The 22,244-nt window shown below is 48.1% G+C and overlaps 1 protein-coding gene across 3 annotated transcripts in view; it reads right to left on the reverse strand.

The window, feature by feature from the left end:
* The window catches only part of LOC148451052 (regulator of microtubule dynamics protein 3-like), a 164,817-nt gene that overhangs the window by 80,243 nt on the left and 62,330 nt on the right, over positions 1–22,244 (reverse strand). For all 3 annotated transcript variants that reach the window (XM_088462333.1, XM_088462334.1, XM_088462335.1), the window contains one exon: positions 15,845–15,947. In XM_088462333.1, the coding sequence (XP_088318459.1) occupies positions 15,845–15,947 (103 nt within the window). The remainder of the gene's footprint in view (positions 1–15,844; positions 15,948–22,244) is intronic.

Raw genomic sequence — 22,244 nt, forward strand, 5'->3', positions numbered from 1 at the left:
GACAGATACAGATAATTTCTCATCAGATACGGAGCATGACATACACAGATATATTTCATTTCATAGTAAGTTATACTACCATATTTAAAGGATTCATAAAAGGGAAATTAGTTACCAAAACATATTATGTAGTACAGGTATCGTCACTCATGTCAGCAAGTTGATATTCCAATTATTGAGCATCTACTTACTGTAGTGCAGTAACCTGTATGTAACTAACAAGAAAGGACCCTGTCAAAAACAAGAGAGAACTTACCTTTGTTATCTCTGTTTCTACGAAGTCCATAGGGTCCACAGGGTTGACCTTGTGGGTATAGCTGGATCTGGATCCACAGGCACCACGCAGTTAAAGCTTTCACTGCTCCCAGGATGCACTTGGGTCCATCCTCCTCTACACCCCGCCCCCGAGCCACAGGCACCTCAGTTGGTAAGCAGCCAAGGCCGGAGGAGGAGACTAAACAGAGAGAAGGAAGACTGGAACACACAAGAAACCATACTCACAGAAATGGGAGACGGAAAACCGGTGACCAGCCACACAGCCCATTTGAAGCCAGGTGCGTCAGGGCGGGCGCCCTGTGGACCCTATGGACTTCGTAGAAACAGAGATAACAAAGGTAAGTCCTTACCATATCTCTTGTTTTCTACTTCAGGGTCCATAGGGGGTCCACAGGGTTGACCTTGGGGATGTCCCAAAGCAGTTCAACTAAGGGCGGGGACGCTCCAGAGCAAAAAGGAGAATCCTGCGCCCGAAGGATGCATCCTGAGAGGCAAAGGTGTCAAATGCATAAAACCTCAAAAATGTCTGAATTGAAGACCAAGTGGCTGCCTTGCACAGCTGAACAGCGGAGGCACCACGTCTAGCAGCCCAAGAAGGACCTACAGACCGAGTGGAATGAGCCTTAACAGAGGCTGGAACAGGTAAATGTTCCTGTATATAAGCCTCCCTAAAAACAGAACAAAGCCAACGGGCTAACGTTTGTTTGTTGGCAGGCCAACCCCTCTTATGAAAACCAAAGAGGACAAACAAGGAATCGGACTTTCTTACAGAAGCCGTCCGATCAACAAACTCTGAGAGCATGGACAACGTCCAACGAAGCCTCACCAGCTGTAAGCTCAGGAGATCGAAAAGCTGGCACCACAAGTTCCTGATTGATGTGGAACTTAAGAGACTACTTTAGGCAAAAACTCAGGACGAGTACGAAGCACGGCACTGTCCTGCTGAAAAATTAGGAAGGGGGGACTACAGGAAAGTGCCCCCAACTCGGATACCCTCCTGGCAGAAGCAATTGCCAGGAGAAACACAGTTTTCAGTGTTAACCACTTGAGGTCAACGGACTGAAGAGGCTCAAAGGGAGGTCCCTGCAGGACCCGAAGAACCACCGCCAAGTCCCATGGAGCCACAGGAGGCACAAAAGGAGGTTGAATCCGAAGCACACCTTGGAAAAAGGTGTGAACATCAGGCAGGGTAGCGATCAGTCGTTGGAACCAAACAGACAGAGCAGATACGTGAACCTTCAGGGAAGCAAGACGTAAGCCCAGGTCAAGACCTGACTGCAGAAATGCCAAAATCCTAGAAACACCGAACACCTGAGGATCAAAGTTTCTGGACTCACACCACTGAAAGTAAGTGTGCCACACTCTGTGGTAAATCCGTGCAGAGGCAGGCTTACGCGCCCTCAGCATGGTACCGATGACAGAGGTAGAAAAACCCCAGGACCTTAAGACGGCTGTCTCAAGAGCCACGCCGTCAAAGACAGCCGACCCAAATCCGGGTAAAGGCAGGGCCCCTGAGACAGCAGGTCCCGACGCTGAGGCAGAAGGAACGGAGCATCTACGGACAAGCTCCTGAGATCGGAGTACCAAGAACGTCTGGGCCACGCCGGAGCCACCAGCAGAAACGTGCCCCCGTCCTGTTTGATTTTTCTGAGTACCCGAGGAAGCAGGGAGATCGGAGGGAACAGGTACGCTAGGTGAAACATCCATTTCACTGACAGCGCGTCCACTAGGCTTGCGCCTGCATCTCTTGTCCTTGAGCCGTACACGGGCAACTTGCAGTTGTGACGGGAAGCCATCAGGTCGAACTCCGGCAGTCCCCATTTGTCCACGAGAAGTTGAAACATCTCTGGGTGAAGCGACCATTCCCCGGGATGCACGTCGTGACGGCTGAGGAAGTCTGCCTCCCAGTTGAGGACTCCCTGGATGAAGACTGCCGAGATTGCCGGAAGGTGGCACTCCGCCCAAGCCAGGATCTGAGACACCTCCGACATCGCAGCTCGACTGCGAGTCCCTCCCTGGTGATTTATGTACGCTACCATGGTAGCGTTGTCCGATTGCACCTGAACTGCTCTTCCGTGAAGAAAGGTGCCTGACGACAGTAGAGCACGGTACACCGCCCGCAGCTCTAGAACGTTTATGGGAAGGGCGGCTTCCTCCGCCAACCAACGGCCCTGAAGAGACAACGAGCCGGTCACTGCCACCCAACCCCGGAGACTGGCATCTGTCGTAAGCAGAACCCAGTCTGGGATCCAAAAGGGGCGACCCTGGACGAGATGAGCTGACTGAAGCCACCACGCCAGAGACCGGCGCACTTCCGGGGACAAAACCAGCATCTGGGATCGGATCCGGTGAGGTAACCCGTTCCACTCCGATAGAATCTGCCCCTGCAGGGGCCTGGAATGGAACTGGGCAAATTCCACCATGTCGAATGCCGACACCATGGACCCCAGGACTCTCATTGGTGAATGAACCGACACCCTGCCACTGCTCAGGCAACTGTGTATCCTCAGTTGTAGGGAGGACACCTTTTCCGGAGTCAAGAAAATCCTTTGTTGACAAGAATCCAGAAGTGCTCCCAGATGGACCATCCGTTGTGATGGGAACAGAGAGGACTTCTTCCAATTTATCAACCACCCGTGTGCTTGAAGACAAGCAATGGTCAGGTGGAGATGTCGAAGAAGCACCTCCGGGGAGCTTGCCAGCAGCAGAAGATCGTCCAGGTACGGCAACAGCTGTATACCCTGACCCCGAAGATGGGCAGCCATAACTGCCATCACCTTGGTGAACACCCTCGGAGCCGTGGAAAGGCAACGCCCGGAACTGGTAGTGATGGTTCAGGATAGCAAACCTCAGATACCGCTGATGTGAAGGTGCTATGGGCACATGGAGATAGGCGTCCTGGATATCGAGGGAGACCATGTAATCCCCGGGTTCCATCGCCAGAATGATGGAACATAACGTTTCCATCCTGAACCTGGGAACTCTGAGGTATTTGTTCAGAGACTTCAAATTCAGGATAGGGCGATGAGAACCATTGGGTTTCTGCACCAGACACAGTAGAATAGTACCCAGTCCCGCGCTGAGACTGCGGAACGGGAACAATGACTCCTGCTTGTAGCAAGGATTCTATAGCTACCTGAATCTGGACGGCTTTGGTCTTGTCCAGAGAAGGACTCGTGCAGAAAAACTGGTGGGGCGGCCTGAACCGAAAAGACAGGGCGTACCCCTGAGAGACTACTTCTCGAACCCAGGCATCCGTGGTGGTATTGTGCCAACACTGGGCCAATTGGAGAAGTTGGCCTCCCACTCTGGGGTCCCCCAGAGAGAGGCCGGTCCCATCGGGCAGCAGGTTTATCCTCCTGCTTGGAAGAAGGGCGCCGAGCACTCCATGCCTGCTTCTTGGGCTTGGGTGCGGACTTGGTCGCCGAATGTCTCGGGAAGGACTGACCCTTGGCCTTACCCTGAACCCGAAAGGACCGAAAGGCAGAGCTCCTCACTTTAGCCAGCGCAGAGGCCGAAGGGAGGAAAGCCGACTTGGACTTAGCCAAAGTATCAACTATTTTGTCCAAATCCGGACCAAATAGTAATTCTCCATTAAAAGGCAAGGCCTCCAGACCCTTTTTAGAGTCTGCATCAGCCCTCCAGGACCTCAGCCACAGGGACCGCCGAGCAGACACCGCTGCTGCCGACACCCTAGAAGTGAGCAGGCTGGCATCCAAAGACGCTTCCCCGATATAGGAAGCTGCATCCCACATCTGTCCCACTAACGCTCTCTGGATATCCGGAGCATCGTCAGCAAGGTATCCTCCAAGGTATTGGCCCAGGCCTCAATGGCTTTAGCCACCCAGGAGATAGCCATGGACGGGCGAGCCACCGCCCCGGAAAGAGAGTAAATGGACTTTAAACAAGTCTCCACCTTCCTGTCCGTGGGATCCTTCAAAGAGGAGATAAACGGCAATGGCAGCGTCGCGCTTTGATCAAGCGGGTGACGTGGGAATCCACCGCCGGCGGAGTCTCCCATTTCCTACAATGAGCTTCAGGAAAAGGATAATTTGACGCCAACCGCTTCTGTGGATGGAACCTCTTAATGGGTAATTGCCAGGCCGCCGCCGCCATATGATCCGTTAATTGATCAGACAGGGGAAACACGTTCGAAGACACCTTGGCTTTTTTAAAATTAGGAAACTTCGACATAGGAGCCGGCGCATCATCCTCTATATGTAGGATAGCCCGCACCGCCCTAACCAAGGCTGGAACATTAATGGAGGACTTAGCTTCCACCTCCTGCCCCATGGCCTCAGGGTCAGAGTCCTCATGGATTTCTCCATCATCTGAGGACACTTCCGAGTCCGACAGCTGCGCAGCCAGTGAACTCACAACAGGACGTTTGGGCGCCCTTGGTGGCACATCACTTTGCAACATCGACTGAAACGCAGAGGATGAGGCCGCCAGACTCTGTACAGAGCTGGAGAGAACATCCACCCAAGGTGGAGGAGCCGTCGGAGTAAAACTCTGAAAGGACACCACAGACTGTCACGTCACTGGAGGAGACTGGACATACACTGGCATAAGTCCCGAATAAGGACCCACAGCCTGGGCCCCGGGGGGAGACTGCAATATTTGCGGAATACCCGGGGAATGGGGGATGGTGGGCTGGGGCCACGCCCTAGAAGGGACCGTTGATGGGACTGATAACCGGTGCGCAATGGACGCCAGCACCTGTGAAAACATCGCCCAAGGAGGGTCCAGTGACACAGGGGGGTTGGAGGGGCCCGGTACCAGCTGGCACCGCCCGCACAGACCATCCTGAGATAAGTCCGCCCCATCAACTGCAGCAGCACAGCGTCTGCAGGAAAATAGCACAGGAGCCACTGAGCGCTCAGCCTCCTCATAAGACATGATACAGTAAATACACAAGAAATACGTATCACCAGAGGAATTACGGTGTTAACACCCGCGCACTCACCAGTATGCGACACAAACAGCCCAGATATGGTACTGTGTAGTACACAACAGTATGTGACTGACCTCACAAATACGTGATTTATATAAGTGAGGGTATCAGAAAACGCCCTTCCCCCACACACCTGCCGGGCCGTAGGAGAAGGAAAGGGATAGGTATAAGCTGACAGTAATGGAGAATAAGTCACAGACAGGCAGCACTAGCAATAGTCACTAACAATGCAGAAAAGTTAGTACTCAATGCACCTTCCGCTACAATCAACCGCCCAGATTCAGTGTCTGGGAGGGCTATAGCACTGTGTACACTGTCCTTTAGCAGGGGAGAGGTACACAGGGGGACCAGTCCACTTGATACCGCCTGGGAGTCTGCGATGCCTACCAGTGAAGATGGCCGCCGGAGACCTCAGAGGAGGAGTGGCCGTAAGATAAGAGCAGCTCAGCGACGCCAGACTGCGTGTTGAAAGGCGCGCTGAGCTGAGGGGAGGAGCCGCTAGACAGGGAAGGCTGCCTCCCCTGGCTAGCAATTAACCCCCGGGTTGCCAGTCCCGCTTCCAGCCTGACACCCTGGTGGTCTAGCGGACACGCGGGGTATTCCTCTATAGAGGGGGAGCCCGCCGCCGCTGCTAGCGCCTCCGGTCTGTCCCCAGAGACCGGAGGCTTCTGACTGCATATGAAGTATCCGCGGCGGCCCGCGGCTTACCTGATCCCCGTCACTTCTGGCAGCAGTCATGGGAGTCCCCAGAGCCCGGCTAGTACAGACTCTGGGGTCCCGCCACGATCCCCAGATCTGTACTGGCGTTGCGGCGCCAGCGGGGAGAAGGAGCGGCAGCGTGGACGTCCTAAAGGACAGTCTGATGCTGCCGCTCGAATAGTGTAAAAAAAAAGAATAAAAAAATAAAAAAATGTTCTCTTTAAAATAAAGCTATGGGGCTGCTCCTGCAGCCCCACTGCGACAGGGTGATCCGACTCTGGCCGGGCACCAACTAAAACTGAGGTGCCTGTGGCTCGGGGGCGGGTATAGAGGAGGACGGAACCAAGTGCATCCTGGGAGCAGTGAAAGCTTTAGCTGCGTGGTGCCCGTGGATCCAGATCCAGCTATACCCCCAAGGTCAACCCTGTGGACCCCCTATGGACCCTGAAGTAGAAATAAAAAAAATCCCCAAACTCCTATCAAACTTATAATTGGCACTAAATACCACCTATCAGATCACAGAGGATATTTGGGATGACTGACTCTCATAATTGAAGATGATGTGGAGAACTGAAGGCTTTCTTACACAGATGATGGGTTACTCTTCTCACTAACATCACAATGACACCAATTTCATACAATCCTTGGCCTATTTCCCTTGGGCTACTCTATTGAAGGCCTCGATAAATTCTCATACTAACTCACTATCCAGTTTGTATAAGCAGCTATATAAAGAATAGCTAGCCACTACAATAAACTGATACTTCTTTCCCTGAAGCAGGCGTACAACAATATATGGCATTTCGGCAACCATTGAAAAATGTCTGCCTAGCCAAGTAATAAAAAAAATATGAGACATGGTAAGAACTTACCCTTGTTATCTCTATTTCTACGAAGTCCATAGGGTTCCACAGGATACCTTGGGGTATAGGTGATGACGTCAGGCATCGGGCACCATAGAGTTAAGTTTCAGCCTCCCAGGATGCACTAGGGTCCCCCTCCTATACCCCGCCCCGAGCCAATGCATCTCAGTTAGGTACCAAGCCATAGGCCGGAGGAGGAGAAGGAAGAGAGAGAAGAAAGCTCTGGACACACACAAGAATCACATTCTCACCAGAGGGAGACGGAAAAACCGGTGACCAGAGAAAAGCCCATCTGCAGCACAGGTGCGACAGGGCGGAAGTCCTGTGGAACCCTATGGACTTCATAGAAATAGAGATAACAAGGATAAGTTCTTACCATATCTCATATTTTCTACTTCAGGGTCCATAGGGTATCCACAGGATACCTTGGGGATGTCCCAAAGCAGTATCCTTTAAGGGTGGGGACGCTCCTGTGCTGAAAGGAGAATCCGCCACCCGAAGGAAGCATCCTGAGAGGCAAAGGTGTCAAACGCATAATACCTCACAAGGTATGGACAGAGGACCACGTAGCAGCCTTGCAGATCTGGACTGCAGAGGCACCACGTCGAGCTGCCCACGAAGGACCCACAGACCTAGTGGAATGAGCCTTCACAGAAGGAGGAACCGGCAGGCCTTCATGAAGATAAGCTTCAGAAATAGCCATACGGATCCAGGCTGCCAAAGTTTGCTTTGAAGCAGGCCAACCCTTTTTACGGAAGCCATAGAGGACAAACAAGGCGTCCGACTTCCTAAATGAAGAAGTGCGGTCAACATAAGTGCTTAAGGCCCGCACAACATCCAAAGTGGCCTCACCCACTGAAAGGCCGGGTGAGTTAAAAGCTGGAACAACTATTTCCTCGTTAACATGAAACTGGGAAACAACTTTGGGAAAAAAATCAGGACGAGTACGTAGCACTGCCCTGTTCCCATGAAAAATCAAGAAAGGGGGTCTACAAGAGAGAGCCCCTAAATCAGAAACACGTCTGGCCAAAGCTATGGCCAGAAGGAAAACAGTCTTAGCTGTAAGCCATTTAAGATCCACTGAGCCCAGTGGTTCAAACGGCGGTCCTTGGAGAGCCCTCAGGACCACAGCCAAGTCCCAAGGCGCAACAGGTGGAACAAAAGGCGGCTGAATTCGCAGAACGCCCTGCATAAAGGTGCGTACATCAGGGATTGTAGCAATCCTACGGTGAAACCAGACAGACAGGGCAGAAACCGGCACCTTCAAAGAAGCAAGGCGAAGCCCGTGGTCTAGTCCCGCTTGTAGGAAGGCGAGTACACGAGACAGACGAAACTCCCGCGGTGCATAACCTCTCGGTCGACACCACTGGAAGAACGTATGCCACACGCGATGGTATATTCTCGCGGAAGACGGTTTCCGAGCTCTTAGCATGGTTCGCACCACAGAGCTGGAAAACCCCCTGGACCTTAACATGGCCGTCTCAACAGCCACGCCGTCAAAGACAGCCGAGTCAGGTCCGGGTGAAGACAAGGACCCTGTGACAGAAGGTCCGGTCGTAGCGGCAACCGCAGAGGACTGTCCACGGACAGACCCTGAAGGTCTGAGAACCAGTGCCGTCTGGGCCATGCGGGAGCTATCAACAGAAGCATCCCTCCTTCCTGTTTGAATTTCCGGATTACCCGTGGAAGAAGGGAAACCGAAGGAAAGAGATAAGCAAACCGGAACGTCCACCGGACGGACAGAGCATCCACCAGAGACGCCTCTTCGTCTCTTGTGCGAGACCCGTACACCAGCAACTTGTTGTTGTGCCGGGACGCCATGAGGTCGATCTCTGGAAGACCCCACCTGTCCACCAGCAGTTGAAAAACGTCCGGGTGCAGGGACCATTCCCCTGGATGAACGTCCTGGCGACTGAGAAAGTCCGCCTCCCAGTTTAGCACTCCCGGGATGAAGACAGCTGATATGGCCGGAAGATTGCGCTCCGCCCAGACCAGGATCCGAGACACCTCTACGAGAGCTGCCAGACTTCGGGTTCCTCCTTGCCGGTTTATGTAGGCCACGGTGGTAGCGTTGTCCGACTGGACCTGCACTGGGTGACCTTGGAGAACGCGATGTGCCTGTTGGAGAGCATTGAAAACCGCTCGGAGTTCCAAGATGTTTATTGGAAGCTCTGCTTCTGCCGGAGTCCACCTGCCCTGGAACAAGTGTGGACCCGAGACCGCTCCCCAGCCCCGAAGACTGGCGTCCGTTGTTAACAGGACCCAACTCGCCACCGAGAACGAACGACCCTTGTTGAGATGGGTCGTCTGCAACCACCAGGCTAGAGACAGGCGAACCTCCGGAGTGAGCACCAACGTCTGGGACTTCAGACTCTAAGGCAGTCCATTCCATTTGGACAGGATCAGGTGCTGCAGAGGTCTGGAGTGAAACTGGGCATATTCCACCATGTCGAATACCGACACCATGGAGCCCAGTAACCTCATTGCCGAGTGCAGAGACACCCGGCGGCTCTGCAGACAACTGCGCACCCTCGACTGTAAGGCAGAGATCTTTTCCCCGTCACAAAGATCCTTTGCTGTCCCGAGTCCAATAAAACTCCGAGATGCAGAATCCGCTGAGACGGGATCAGGGTGGACTTCTGCCAGTTTATCAACCAGCCGTGCCGTTGCAGTAGCGCAATGGTCAGGTCCAAGTGGCGCAGAAGGAGCTCCGGAGATCCTGCCACTAAGAGGTCGTCCAAGTACGGCAACATCTGGACTCCCTGCAGCCGCAGGGAAGACGCCATGACCGCCATCACCTTAGTGAAAACACGTGGTGCTGTCGCCAGGCCAAAAGGTAACGCCCGGAACTGAAAGTGGTCGCTGCGGATTGCAAACCTGAGGAACTGCCGATGGCGCAAAAGAATAGGGACATGCAGGTAAGCGTCCTGTATGTCCAATGACACCATGTAGTCCCCAGGTTCCAGCGCCAGAATAATGGACCGAAGGGTCTCCATCCGAAACTTCGGCACCCGCAAAGACTTGTTGAGAGCCTTGAGGTTGAGAATCGGATGAAACGACCCATTGGGTTTCTGCACCAAAAAGAGATTGGAATAGAAACCCTGGCCTCTCTGGGAGAATGGAACAGGCACTATAACTCCAGCCTGGAGCATAGTGTGCAAGACCTTCCGCAGCTCCGTGGCTTTGTTCCGGTCTGATGGTAGACCCGTGGTGAAGAATCGAGCCGGGGGTCTGTGCCGGAAGGAGAGGGCATACCCGTGTTAGACCACCTCGAGAACCCAAGTGTCCGTCGTGGTGACCGACCAACACCGGGCGAACTGCAGCAGGCGGCCTCCCACTTTGGGATCCCCCAAAGGGAGGCCCGGACCGTCAGGCCGCAGGCTTGTCATCTGGCTTGGGGGCCGGACGTCTGGTACTCCAGGCCTGCTTCCGGGGCTTGACCGATTTCTTGGGGCCAGCCTGTCGGGGAAAGGACTGTGCTTTAGGCCTACCCTGGGCCCTATAAGGCCGAAAGGACGACTTACCTGAACCGGAAGGAACTGCAGCAGACGGGAGACATGCCGATTTGGCTGCCGCCAGCGTGGCTACAATTTTGTCCAGGTCCGGACCAAAAAGAACTTCTCCGTTAAAAGGCAACGCTTCCAAACCCTTTTTGGAATCCGCGTCCGCCTTCCAAGATCGCAACCACAATGTGCGACGAGCAGCCACAGCTGCCGAAGAAATTAGAGACGCCAGGGTACTAATATCCAAGGCCGCTTCGTTGATATAAGTGGCCGAATCCCGGAGGTTGCCGATCAACTCCGTCTGCTCAGCCGAACAGTCGGAAACGAAGGACGCCTCCAACGTATCAGCCCAGCGCTCCATAGCTCTGGCAACCAAGCAAGTGGCCATAGCTGGCCGCGCTGCCCCCCCCCCCCCCCCCCGCAAGGGAATAAACGGACTTCAGGCAGATCTCCACCTTGCGGTCCGTAGCATCCTTAAGGGAGGACATGGATGGCATGGGTAATGTGGCACTACGGACAAGGCGTGTCACATGAGAATCCACCTGTGGAGGGGACTCCCACTTTGCAAAATAATTGTCCGCAAACGGATACGCCACTGCTAAACGCCTTTGAGGCTGATATCGTTTGCCTGGCTGTTTCCACGCTTCCTCTAGATGGTCAACTAATTGCCCCGAAAGAGGAAACACTGTGGTATATCCTTTAACATCCTTGAAAAAAGCGTATTTGGACTGCGATACAGGATGCTCCTCATCCTCAATAACTAAAGCAGTACGGACTGCACGAATAAGGCCAGGTATATACACCTTAGACTTAGAGTCCGACTCTTTAGGACGGGAAGGTTCCTGGTCAGAAAGATCCAGAATCTCCCCATCATCGGATGTCCCGTCGTCATCCTCATAAGGAGCAGACAGAGACGCCACCGGCCGTTTGTGAGGCCGCATCACAGACTCCCCTTGCAACACTTCTGACAACTGCTGTACAGAGTTTGTTAACGAATTAACCCACGCAGGCTCATGAGAGACCTGAGGAGGGGAAATAGGGAGACTGTGGGGTACCATCAATTGTCTGGGGAATCCCTGCATGGGTGACGACACCACTGACTGCTGGGACAGACCCATCTGAGTGAAGGCAGGCGGCGGAGCTAACTGGCCCACGAGGGTTGTAAGCGCTTTGGCAAAACAAGCCCAGGGCGGCTCCTGTACCGGAGCCGTGACCGTAATCGGTTGCGTCAACGAATAACACTGTCGACATAGTCCCTCTGCACTACCGTCCCCCTCCGCTATAGGTACCTTGCATGTAGTACATAAAAGCTGGAGAGGAAAATCACTTTCTGACATAATGGTAAGTATGTGACCCCTCTCACTGATACTCGTTAGTATAGTGTGAGACCACCCTGCAAGCACCGCAAGGGCTTTAGCAGAAAGAACAGGGACAGTGAAATGCTGACAGATAGAAAATGAAAGTACAGGCAGCAGACGCTAGCATAGGTCACATACAATGCAAAGAAATCAATTCCTGCACTATCAGCGCTGATCCTCAACTACACAGACTCAGAGCCTGGTAGGACACAGCGCTGCATACACAGACCTTAATCCAACGGAGGAGAGGTATGCAGGGGGACCCAGACCGCGATGACACCGTTCATCAGCGTCCAGCAGCGCTCACCATGCTTCTTCCAAATATGGCCACCGAGGAGCAGAGAGGAGGCCAGCCTGGCGGAGGAGCGCTGCCACAGGGCCAGTCAGCTAGAGCAGAGGGCGCTGTGTGCAGCGGGGGAGGCGTCGGCTGTGAGACAGGGAAGGCGTGCTCCCCTGGCATGCATTTAACCCCTGGGACGCCGCAGCGCTACCGCTCTGCCGCGGTCCTGCTGTCCCAGGGGGGTAGTGGAAGCGCAGGTTAGAACCTGGCTCCACGCTGCAGCCAGTCCCCAGGGAGCCCCCTGCCTGGGGACTCGGGACCATGTATCAGCGGAGACCCACCGCGGGACCCCGCTGCTTACCTGTTGTCCCCCTTGATTCCGGCCATGGTCCTAAACATCTTGGGTCACAGCTAGCTGTGACCCCAGATGCCTACCAGCATTCCCGGATCAGTACCTGCGTTCTGGTACCGGCGGGGGTGTAGGGAGACAGCATGGACGTCAGGACTGACTGTCCATGCTGTACTTCCAGATGTGCAGTCACAGCTGCATTTTAGAAACTTCAGGGGCTCTTCATGGCCCCCCTCTAACAGGTGCATCCGACTCCGGCTGGGCACCAAACTAAACTGGGATGCCTTGGCTCGGGGGCGGGGGTATAGGAGGGGGACCCTAGTGCATCCTGGGAGGACTGAAAACTTAACTCTATGGTGCCCGATGCCTGACGTCATCACCTATACCCCAAGGTATCCTGTGGATACCCTATGGACCCTGATGTAGAAATTCACAAAAACATTCAGACTTGGAGCTTATGGCATGATAATTAATCAATCTCCTGAGTAACCCACTAATGGACTTTTAGACCCAAATTGGTAATTCATCTACATTTATATTTGCACTTGAATGTAACCGTTCATCGGTGTCTTCTGAGAAGTCTTTGGCCTGTTGGGGTCCATGGGGCCTGCCACAAACTCCCCTCCCATTCTTATTTCCCAAATCATTACTTGTATTGTGACCTTTGATCTCCTGCAGTCAAGTCACGTTACTAATTATACTTCCAGATACTGGCCACATATTATGTTTAGAAATATGGTTGTATTTGTTATATGGTAATAGAGTTACTTCTCTGAACTCGATCAGTGGTTGTTCATATTTGTACAAATATTTTTGAAAAAAAAGTTTTGATTTTTTTTTACAGAAAAAATAAAAAAAATACAGCAAAATGTTGCTTACAAAGCTTATTCAACCAGCTAATTTGTTCCACACATCAGGCCTCACTTATGTGTATTTAAACCAGGAATCATACTAACCAAATTAGAGATATCTTGCCATGATTGATCGCCCTCCCCACACACGCAGTTTTCCTCAGTAGCAAATAGAGAAACAGGAGGGGTGGAGAAAAAATGGCACACGTCTGTAGAGTGAGCTGCACTGGTTAGTGGGAAAGGCCATAATAGGAAAGAATTTTCCAAGTTGGTAATGGAGCTTTACGGGCTACGTCCACTAATTTTCCATCCATTTTTATTTATTTTCTGACTCCTTAAGGTTGAACACAAGATTTAAATGGCCAGCTTCTCTGCAGCACTGAGGCTAATTATTACTATTATTATTATTATCCTGTATATGGTGCCACAAAGGTTCCGCAGCGCCTTACACAGTACATATATGAGCACAGAAGAAAAACAATTATTAGTAATACAAAACAATGCAGGACAAGGATATGGTTTATACACAAAGCTTAGCTGCATAACACAAGCAGCAGGGCCTCAGCAACCAAATGTCGGGTGCCAATTGGGGCGTTAGGAGTAAATGATACTATAAGTAGGGATAGCAGAAGCACATGAGGAATGAGGGCCCTGCTTGTGAGAGCTTACATTCTAAAGGCAGGGGGGGGGGCAGACAGACAGACAGAGGGGGCGACACAGATGGGGTAGATAGTGAGGAAGGAGCATGGAGCAGTGGGTTAGGATATGTGCTGCGGAATGTGTGTGTATAAGATGACCTTATGTTATGTCAAAATTAAGTCCTTCATTCATCTATCTCTATGACAGAAAATAGATTTTGTTTGTGTTATTAACTTGAGAGATGTACAAAATAAAGTTGTAGCACTTTAATTTTTGTGTTACATTTTTGCATCTAAATACAGCCTTCTAAAAATGCAGCTCCTGCCATCCTAATACAGTAGAGCAGTGATTTTCAACCTTTTCAACTTGAGGCACACTACACAAGGTTTTAAAATTGCCAAGGCACACTATCCGGCTATGCGGTGTGCGTGACCAATGAAAAAACAAACATTGGCTCTCACATAAAAAATCTACACACATATTGGCCTCCACAGGTATAACACACACACACATTGGCCTCCTCAGGAATAAAACACACTACACTATAAATGTGCACTGAGCTGACCGCCGCGGCACACTTGAAAACTGCTCGCGGCACACTAGTGTGCCACGGCAGTGGTTGAAAAACACTGCAGTAGTGAATACTTTAGTCCCAGCTGCTGGGTGCTATGCCATGCTCCTATGAGTGGGTGCATCTCACATGCTAGGGCCACCCACAAACGGGTGCAGCCATGCCCACCATGCTGTGGTCCCACAGGATGTTGCTGTATCCGGGCCCAGAAATTCTCTTGGCAGCCCTATGGCTATGGGGACAACTGTGATGTTAATCTATTTTGTAAGCATATCCCTAAAGGATTTCTAAGGGGGTTTTTTTTGCATCCATTAAGGGAAAATGCTGCTATGATACTTCCGTATTTTTTTTGCAATGTGTGCGATACATTTAAGGAAGGTGCAGATTCAGTAGCTTTTTATTACATGCGAGTTGAAAATGCTGAATGTAGCATCAGGAATGTTGGATGTGCTGAAAATCATGCCAGCACAGAGCAGATGCCACAGACAAATATGAATTAATAACATATATCTATTGGTTTTACAGACACCCAAAACCTTGCTTCAAAAATGCAGGTGTTACATCAGCATTCCTATTTTACAGAGCGGCAAAAGCATGGTTGTAATAAAGTAAAATTGTATTAGTAGTTTTGTGAGCAGCCAATATCTATGCATTCATGGATAGAGGATGCTCTGAATACTTTTTATAAACTTAATTGAAACCTAAGCTATAATGTTCCTCTTATTCCCCCCTACCAACCCCAGAGCCCTGAGGGCTGATCAATACAGCCAATTTTCCCAGGGCTCTACGGTTCGTCTCAGCCCTACCAGTCATTGATTACTTTAGCTTAGAAGATTCACTCAATTTAACTAGTTTCAACCAACTGGTTTATTATTTTTTTGTATGCACATGATGGGCAGATTCAATAACTATGCTCAGTATTCAGGTGAGAAAAGCTGCTCACTGTTTGCTTGTATCCCGCTAAAGGTGCGAGCAAAAACCAAACAAGATTTCATGTCATAATAATCAGTTGTCTACACAGCTGCAGATTGAGCAAGGTTCTGACAGGATCTCATGCTCAATAGAATCTGCCCCAATGTGTGTAGACTTATGGCAAGTCGTCTTTTTTAAATCCTTGGGGGACATTCAATTAAGCATGAGGTGCAGCTGTGCAGAAAATTACAGGAGTAAAACCTCTAAATGAAGTGGGTTACCCACGTTATATTAGCGTGCGAGGATCAGAGGGAACATTCTTGCTACTTGAAACTCCTCCCTTATGACATCATTACTTTTTGTTCGTTCGCAATACCAGTTACAGAGGAATTGTTTTGGTTTTTAAATATTTGTTTTGCAAGTACAAATGGGCATGAATAAAAGTATATAACACAGAGCAGGCTGGATCTGGCTCTCCACAGACATTGGCATGGCAAGGGTAAAGAGAATATTCTTTTAACAACCGTAAAGTACACAAAACAAGTACCAATTGGCAACACAGAAACAGATATTAGGTTTTGCAACGCACCATCGAAGGCATACGATTTCTTCTCCAGAATGTCTTCAGTAATGTCATACATATCACTGTAGGAACGGGCTAGTCTCCACAGAAAGTCTTGATGGTCCCCATACTGCTCAAAAACACAACAAATGGATACTATTAGGAGCTTCAGATGACCTGACAAGCTTGCTAAATACAAATTTACAAGTTTTCAAAAGCAAGAATTCAGACGAATGTTTAGTTTCAGTGCATTAGATAGGGAACTCCATGTGTAAAGGATCTGTTTTTGTCTCTAGGCATCTTCCATGGCATTACCCATGAAGCACCAAGTTCTTGCTGCAGGTCCTGCAAAACACATTTTTCTCTGATTTGGGTATCCCTGTAACCATTTTTATAGTTTAGGGAAAGGAAAGTGTTTTTACATTTCCCATGAAGCTCCCAAGATGCCTTAATCACCATAGAACAATGCGAAAATCCCTTGCTTTGATTGTACATTGTGTCCATCTTGCAACTCTGTAGGTTTAATTTGTTTTTCTTTTCTAAAAACAATTATTGCATACTGTATTTGTTTTTGTTACTGAAATTGTGTGCTGAAGTTGCATTTCTATTGCAATATAAATGCATATAAACAACTAGAAGAATAAAAATCACTTTACCAAATGAGGCTGTATATATTTGTGCCTTTATGCGGGTTAAGCTTGCATTGCACTGCAGTGTTTTTTCTTTATGTTTCTCATTCAACTGTAGTGGGTCTGATGCGCGTCAACATTTAAATTAAAACTTAAATTCAACTCAATGTAAGCACACTGTAAACACGATGATATGCAAGAAGCATGCACTTAGAAGTGAATATGAAATACATACATAATGTGGTTTTAGCAAACTTTAATATGATGCCTGTGCATAAATATATATGGGAGAAGAAAACTGATGGCTACACAAGTTGATCAACAAATAAAACAAAAACACATACACTCACAGTCAAAAGTTATAGAGACTTGCCTGGGTCATGAAGACCCACTTAGGGACTACTGAAGACCGGAAGATGGTATTCTAGACAGAGGAATCCATTTTAAATCTTTGCTTTTTCATGCAGGATTATGCACGTCATCCAGAAGGCCAAATTATGTTTTGCTAGGGTGTGTGTTATTTACTAAATGGCGGCTTAGTAAATAAAGCACACCAAAATTTAAAAGGGCAATGCTTTTAATAGTAAAACTCGGCTAACTACAGAGTAAAAAAATTATATCACAATTTCTTAAATAAAATTATTCTATTGGGTCAATCCAATTAGGTGCAAATTGCGAGTTTGTTTCTTGAAACTCGTAGACTTCGCAATAATGCACGCCCCCAAGCACTCTCCAATCCAATTAAAAATGCCTATACACTGTACTCGCAGCGGAGGGGTGCGAATTGACTGCCAAGTGAGATGTAAGAGAAGTGCATAAAAAAAGTGGGGAGACTATCATGGACCCCTCCAAATTTTTAATTTCGATAGCAGGACCGTATAGAAGGCTGTTTGTGGGCATTACTAAAGTAATGCAGGTTTTTAAATTGTGTTAAATGGCTCAATTGTGGGTTTTTTTCTAAAATAATAATAAAAAAAAAAAATTATAAAAAGCAAACTTTCGTTTAATCTCAAACGAATTAAACGAAAAATGCAAAAAAAAAAAAGTAGGAAAAATGGTGATGTCGGGATACTTTGCACGCATCTTGAAAAATTGTAAAAAAAACAAAATTATTATTGTAATTAAAATTAAATTTGGGGTGCCTAAGCTAACAAAACAAGTTGATTTTGGGGTAATTTACCCTAAAAAAGTGACATGTAATTATTGGACTAATTACGCTAATGGAAAAATTCCAATTGCCTAATTAGTCATTGTCCAAGGGGTTCAGCACAGTGTCACGACATTTTAACTTTAAAATAAAGATTTTCCTTTCCATTTCTCACCCTCAGGGAGTTGCGAATGGAAAACTGCGAATTCAGTCTCACTGGTTCAGTGCGAGTAGCTAATTGGAACGCAAAATGAATTCGCTGGGCGAATTCGAAGAGAAATAGCAACTTGCAATTCGCACCTAATTGGATTGACCCCTAAAACCTTTATGTCCAATTGTTTATTTATTGTATACTTAAAGTTCAAAGTACAATGAGACATTAAACTGTGTAAATTTCAATAAAAACTTGGGAGTATTCAAAAAGTTTTGACTGGCCGTCTACACAAATATAGGATAGGTTTCAATATATGAAAATGTTTTTGGGTTTATTTGTTTTATTTACAATATCCAGGGTATTTACTTTCGATGTGCAAAATCACTATATAAATATCTGTTAAGCCATAGTTATTTATATTCTACGTTTTATTCTTTTAGAAAGAAATGAATAGATTTTTATTAATCTTTTGGAAATTACTGCCAAACATCAATCTAATGGTTACTCTTGTACGGTTTAATATGTGGCAATAATGACTGAAGGTATATGATAAAAAAAAAAAATTGGGATTTTTATACTCGTGTAAAATCCCTTCCTCGTAATCCATTAAAGGGCTAACACAGGAGTATAGGCACTAAAGAAAGCTCTGCCCCCTCCAGCCCATATAACCCCTCCTAGCTCCACCTAACCTCAGATATTGTATAACAAAGCCGCATGGAGGAAGAACAATAATAATTATGTAATAAGAACCAACCAGAAAAACACAACAACAGGGAGGAAGCACACTGTCCCCCAGATGGATTACGAGAAAGGGATTTTATGAGTGTATAAAAATCCAATTCCTCTAACGTCCTATCTGGGGAACACTGTAGTCTAGACTATGAGACTTCACACAGCAAGCCTAACGGGAAGTGGGAATGGGGGGCACCCTCCGGCTAAGCCCTTTGTGAAACTTTACGCCTAAAACTAGCGGCATCAGAACCAAACGTATGGAAACCTGTACATTTTGGTAAAGGTGTGCACAGATGACCAGGTTGGTGCTCTTGACAACTGCTCAACAGAGGCTCCGTGAGAAGTCGGGACAGGGTTATCTAAAGACAGATAAGCCTGGCGGATACCAGAGGTATTCCATCTTGCAACAGAACCTTTGGATACCTGCTAACTTCTCTTTGAGGCATCCATCCAAAATCAAAAAGGGAGGCAGTGCACAGACGACATCCAAAATACATAAAGACGTGGAAGTAGAGGACGATGCTTCACCTAGAAAAGCAAGGAGAATAACATCTTAGTTCAAATTAAATTTTGAAACCACCTTCGGTCAAAAAGGCGACTAGATCCGAAAAACTACTCTGTCAGAATGAAAAAGGACAAGGGAGACTTACATGATAAGGCAGACAACTCTGAGAGGCAATGGGCAGAAAAAAAAAATACTTTTCATGTAAGATACCGCAATTCCACAGTCGCCAGAGATTCTACGTGAGGCCTCTGGAGAGTCTACGATACCAAATTCAGATCCCACTGTGGGATAGGTGGTATGTAGGGAGGCTGAGTTCTAAGTACACCCTGTAAAAAAGTCTGTACTTCCAGAATTATGACCAAACATCAGAAAAAGCACTGACAGAGCTGAAACCTGACCGTTGAGAGAACATAGGCGAAGTGAATGGCCAAAATGGAAGGAAACCAATGTTCCACCCAAAGAATTTTGCGAGACACCTCTGTCATTGCCTGATGACTCAGGGCCTAATTCAGACCTGCTCGCAAGCGGGTCGATGGTGCCCTAATGCACATGCGCACAACGGAGGGAGCTCCGTCGTGCGCATGCGCGAGACCCGCATAGTGACATGGTCTTGGCCATCGCGACCATCAACATGGACGCTCGCTATAGCTGTGGGTGGTAACCCACAGCTATGCGAGCGTCAATGAGGCCGCTCCAAAATGAGGTAGGAGGACCCTGATTCAAAGCGAGCGCTCTGGTCAGAGCGTCCGGCTCTGAATCAGGCCCTCAGTGTACTGCCCTGCTTGTTGATATAAGCCACTGCTGTGACATTGTCCAACTGCATCTGAACTGGTCTACCCTGTAAGACCTATTTAACCTGACCACCCTCAATTCCATTAATTTGATGGAGAAGGTGGATTGTCGGTCAAAAGACCTTGAAGATATAGGCCCAGCTCCTCAACCGGTCAGGCTGGCATCCATTGTAATCAGTATCCAGTGCCAAACTGAGAATGGGAACCCCTTGGATAGGTTTGGGGGATGGAGCCACCACTGACATGACTGGTGGCTCAATCTTAAGAGCTGAACGTCCAATCTGGAAACTATCCTGGACAATCAACATAAGATCTGCCACTGAAGGGTCCAAGCATGGAAACTAGAAATTGGTACTGCTTTGAAGGAGTATGGAGCCACCACTGACATGACTGGTGGCTCAATCTGAAGAGCTGCGAGTCCAATCTGGAAACTGTCCTGGACCACCAACATAAGATCTGCCACTGAAGGGCTCAAGCATGGAAACTAGAAAATGGTACTGCTTTGACGGAAGCCACCATTTTCCCCAGGAGTCACAAACATCAGAGAACCGATACCAGAGGTAGCAACCTCACTATTGACTGATGGTCCTGAATCTTCTGTGTAGTGAGGAAGACCCTCTGATATTGAGTGTCAAACAAAAGTTCCAAGAAAATAATTCTCTGTGATGGAATGAGATTTGACTACTACCACCTGCAGATGCTGATTCAGCCAGACCTCTGAAGGCGCCTTTATCAGAATATCGCCCACATAAGGAATAATGGTGTTTCCTCTGCACCTCAACAAGGTAACTATGTGGGCCATGACCTTCATGAAAACCCTGGGAGCTCTGGACAGGCCAAATGGTAGGGTCTGGAACTGGAAATGCAGGTCTCTTACTGCAAAGCAGAGAAGTTGATGATGCCCTTCCAAATGGGAATATGAAGAAATGCATCCTTTATATATACTGACGCTAAAAAATTCCCATTCGTCTATTGCGCTGATGACCAAGCGCAGAAACTCCATTCTGTTGACCCAGGCAGTATCCAAAATGGGACAACGACAAGCGCCAGCAAAAGAAAAAATGGTTTTATTTAAGTTCTCACTTTTCCTGTCCGTTTGAGTCTTAAAAAGTGACTGACAGCACCGTAGGAATGACCATAGCCTCTGCTAACCAGGCTATCGGAGAACCCACTCTAGGTGTGACTTCCCAAACCTTGGTATCCTAGTCCGCAAAAGGATAACAGTATCTGAACATCCTGGGAGACAAATTTCTTACCTGGTTTAAGCCAGGGCTCCTTCAAGATAATTGAAAAATTTGAGGCCGGAAAAGTGAATAACTGCTTCTTCTTACGCTTAAACAAGGTAGAAGAACTATACATCAGTTTCTTGAATATTAAGTGTCTATCTAACTTCATTTATTAATTCACAAACACCAATACTGGGAGATGTACCCTCCTCCAATCCTGATGCAGCTTTCCAATCAGGATCTACAAGTATACTCTCCTTCTATAAGGAACCTATGGAATCAAAATTTCCAGGAAAAGCCACTGAAGACTGCCATGACCAAAGGAGAACGACAAGGAGAAGATGTCGGCATCCATAGATGCCGACATCTTGGAAAGGCACTTACCCATATTATAGGCCAATAATGGCTCAGCTGAAGGGTCAGAAAAAAGCTATGGGACCATTTGGACACAAGGGAGAAAAGTGCCACTCACCTCTGACTGATGACTTACCTGCCTTGTAAGCTCTGCAATGGCTTGAGCCATGGACTTAGCCCATTCCGAAATCACCTTCTTATTCGAACTTCCCGACGGCCAGTCCTTGGCCTCTGTCTCAAAGACTGTGCAGAGTACTCCTCTCTCTATGCGACCCTTGGTAAAGTTTGTTCCACATTTAAAACAAGCATAAAATAATGCAACCGAAGAGCTACAGTAAGCTTTGCTTTGGAAGCCTTTTCTGCTTTTTCTGCCATGTTTCTATGTAATAACAAGCCCTGAAAAAACAAACAAACAATCTGTTTCCAAAAAGCAAAAAAACCGGACCAAATATCCTTCAAAAGTTCTAGTGCAGGTAAAAAGGCTGCACTTTAACTAAATGAAAACCTGCCTAAAACTAATAGAAAAGGTGCAGAAGAAGCAGTGGTAAATCTCACAAAAACTCCAGAATTGGTTAACTTTGGCTGCAGCCCTCTTGCACCAAAAGCAGTTAGGATCAATAATATACAGTGCCTTGCAAAATTATTCACCCCCCCCCCCCTCTTGGCTTTTTACCTTTTTTTTTATACATTACAACTATTTTTTTTATCTGAATTTCATGTGATAGATCTGCACAAAATAGTATAATTTTGTGAAGTGAAATGAGAAAAATATATATATAAAAAAAGAATCTTTATAAATAAAATTCTGAAAATTGGCATGTGCATATGTAATCACCCCTTTGCTATGAATTCCCTCAAAAGTTCTAGTGCAACCAATTACCTTCAGAAG

Source organism: Taudactylus pleione, unplaced genomic scaffold, assembly GCF_031769625.1.
Source record: "Taudactylus pleione unplaced genomic scaffold, aTauple2 ptg001187l, whole genome shotgun sequence".
Classification (NCBI taxonomy): Eukaryota; Metazoa; Chordata; class Amphibia; order Anura; family Myobatrachidae; genus Taudactylus; species Taudactylus pleione.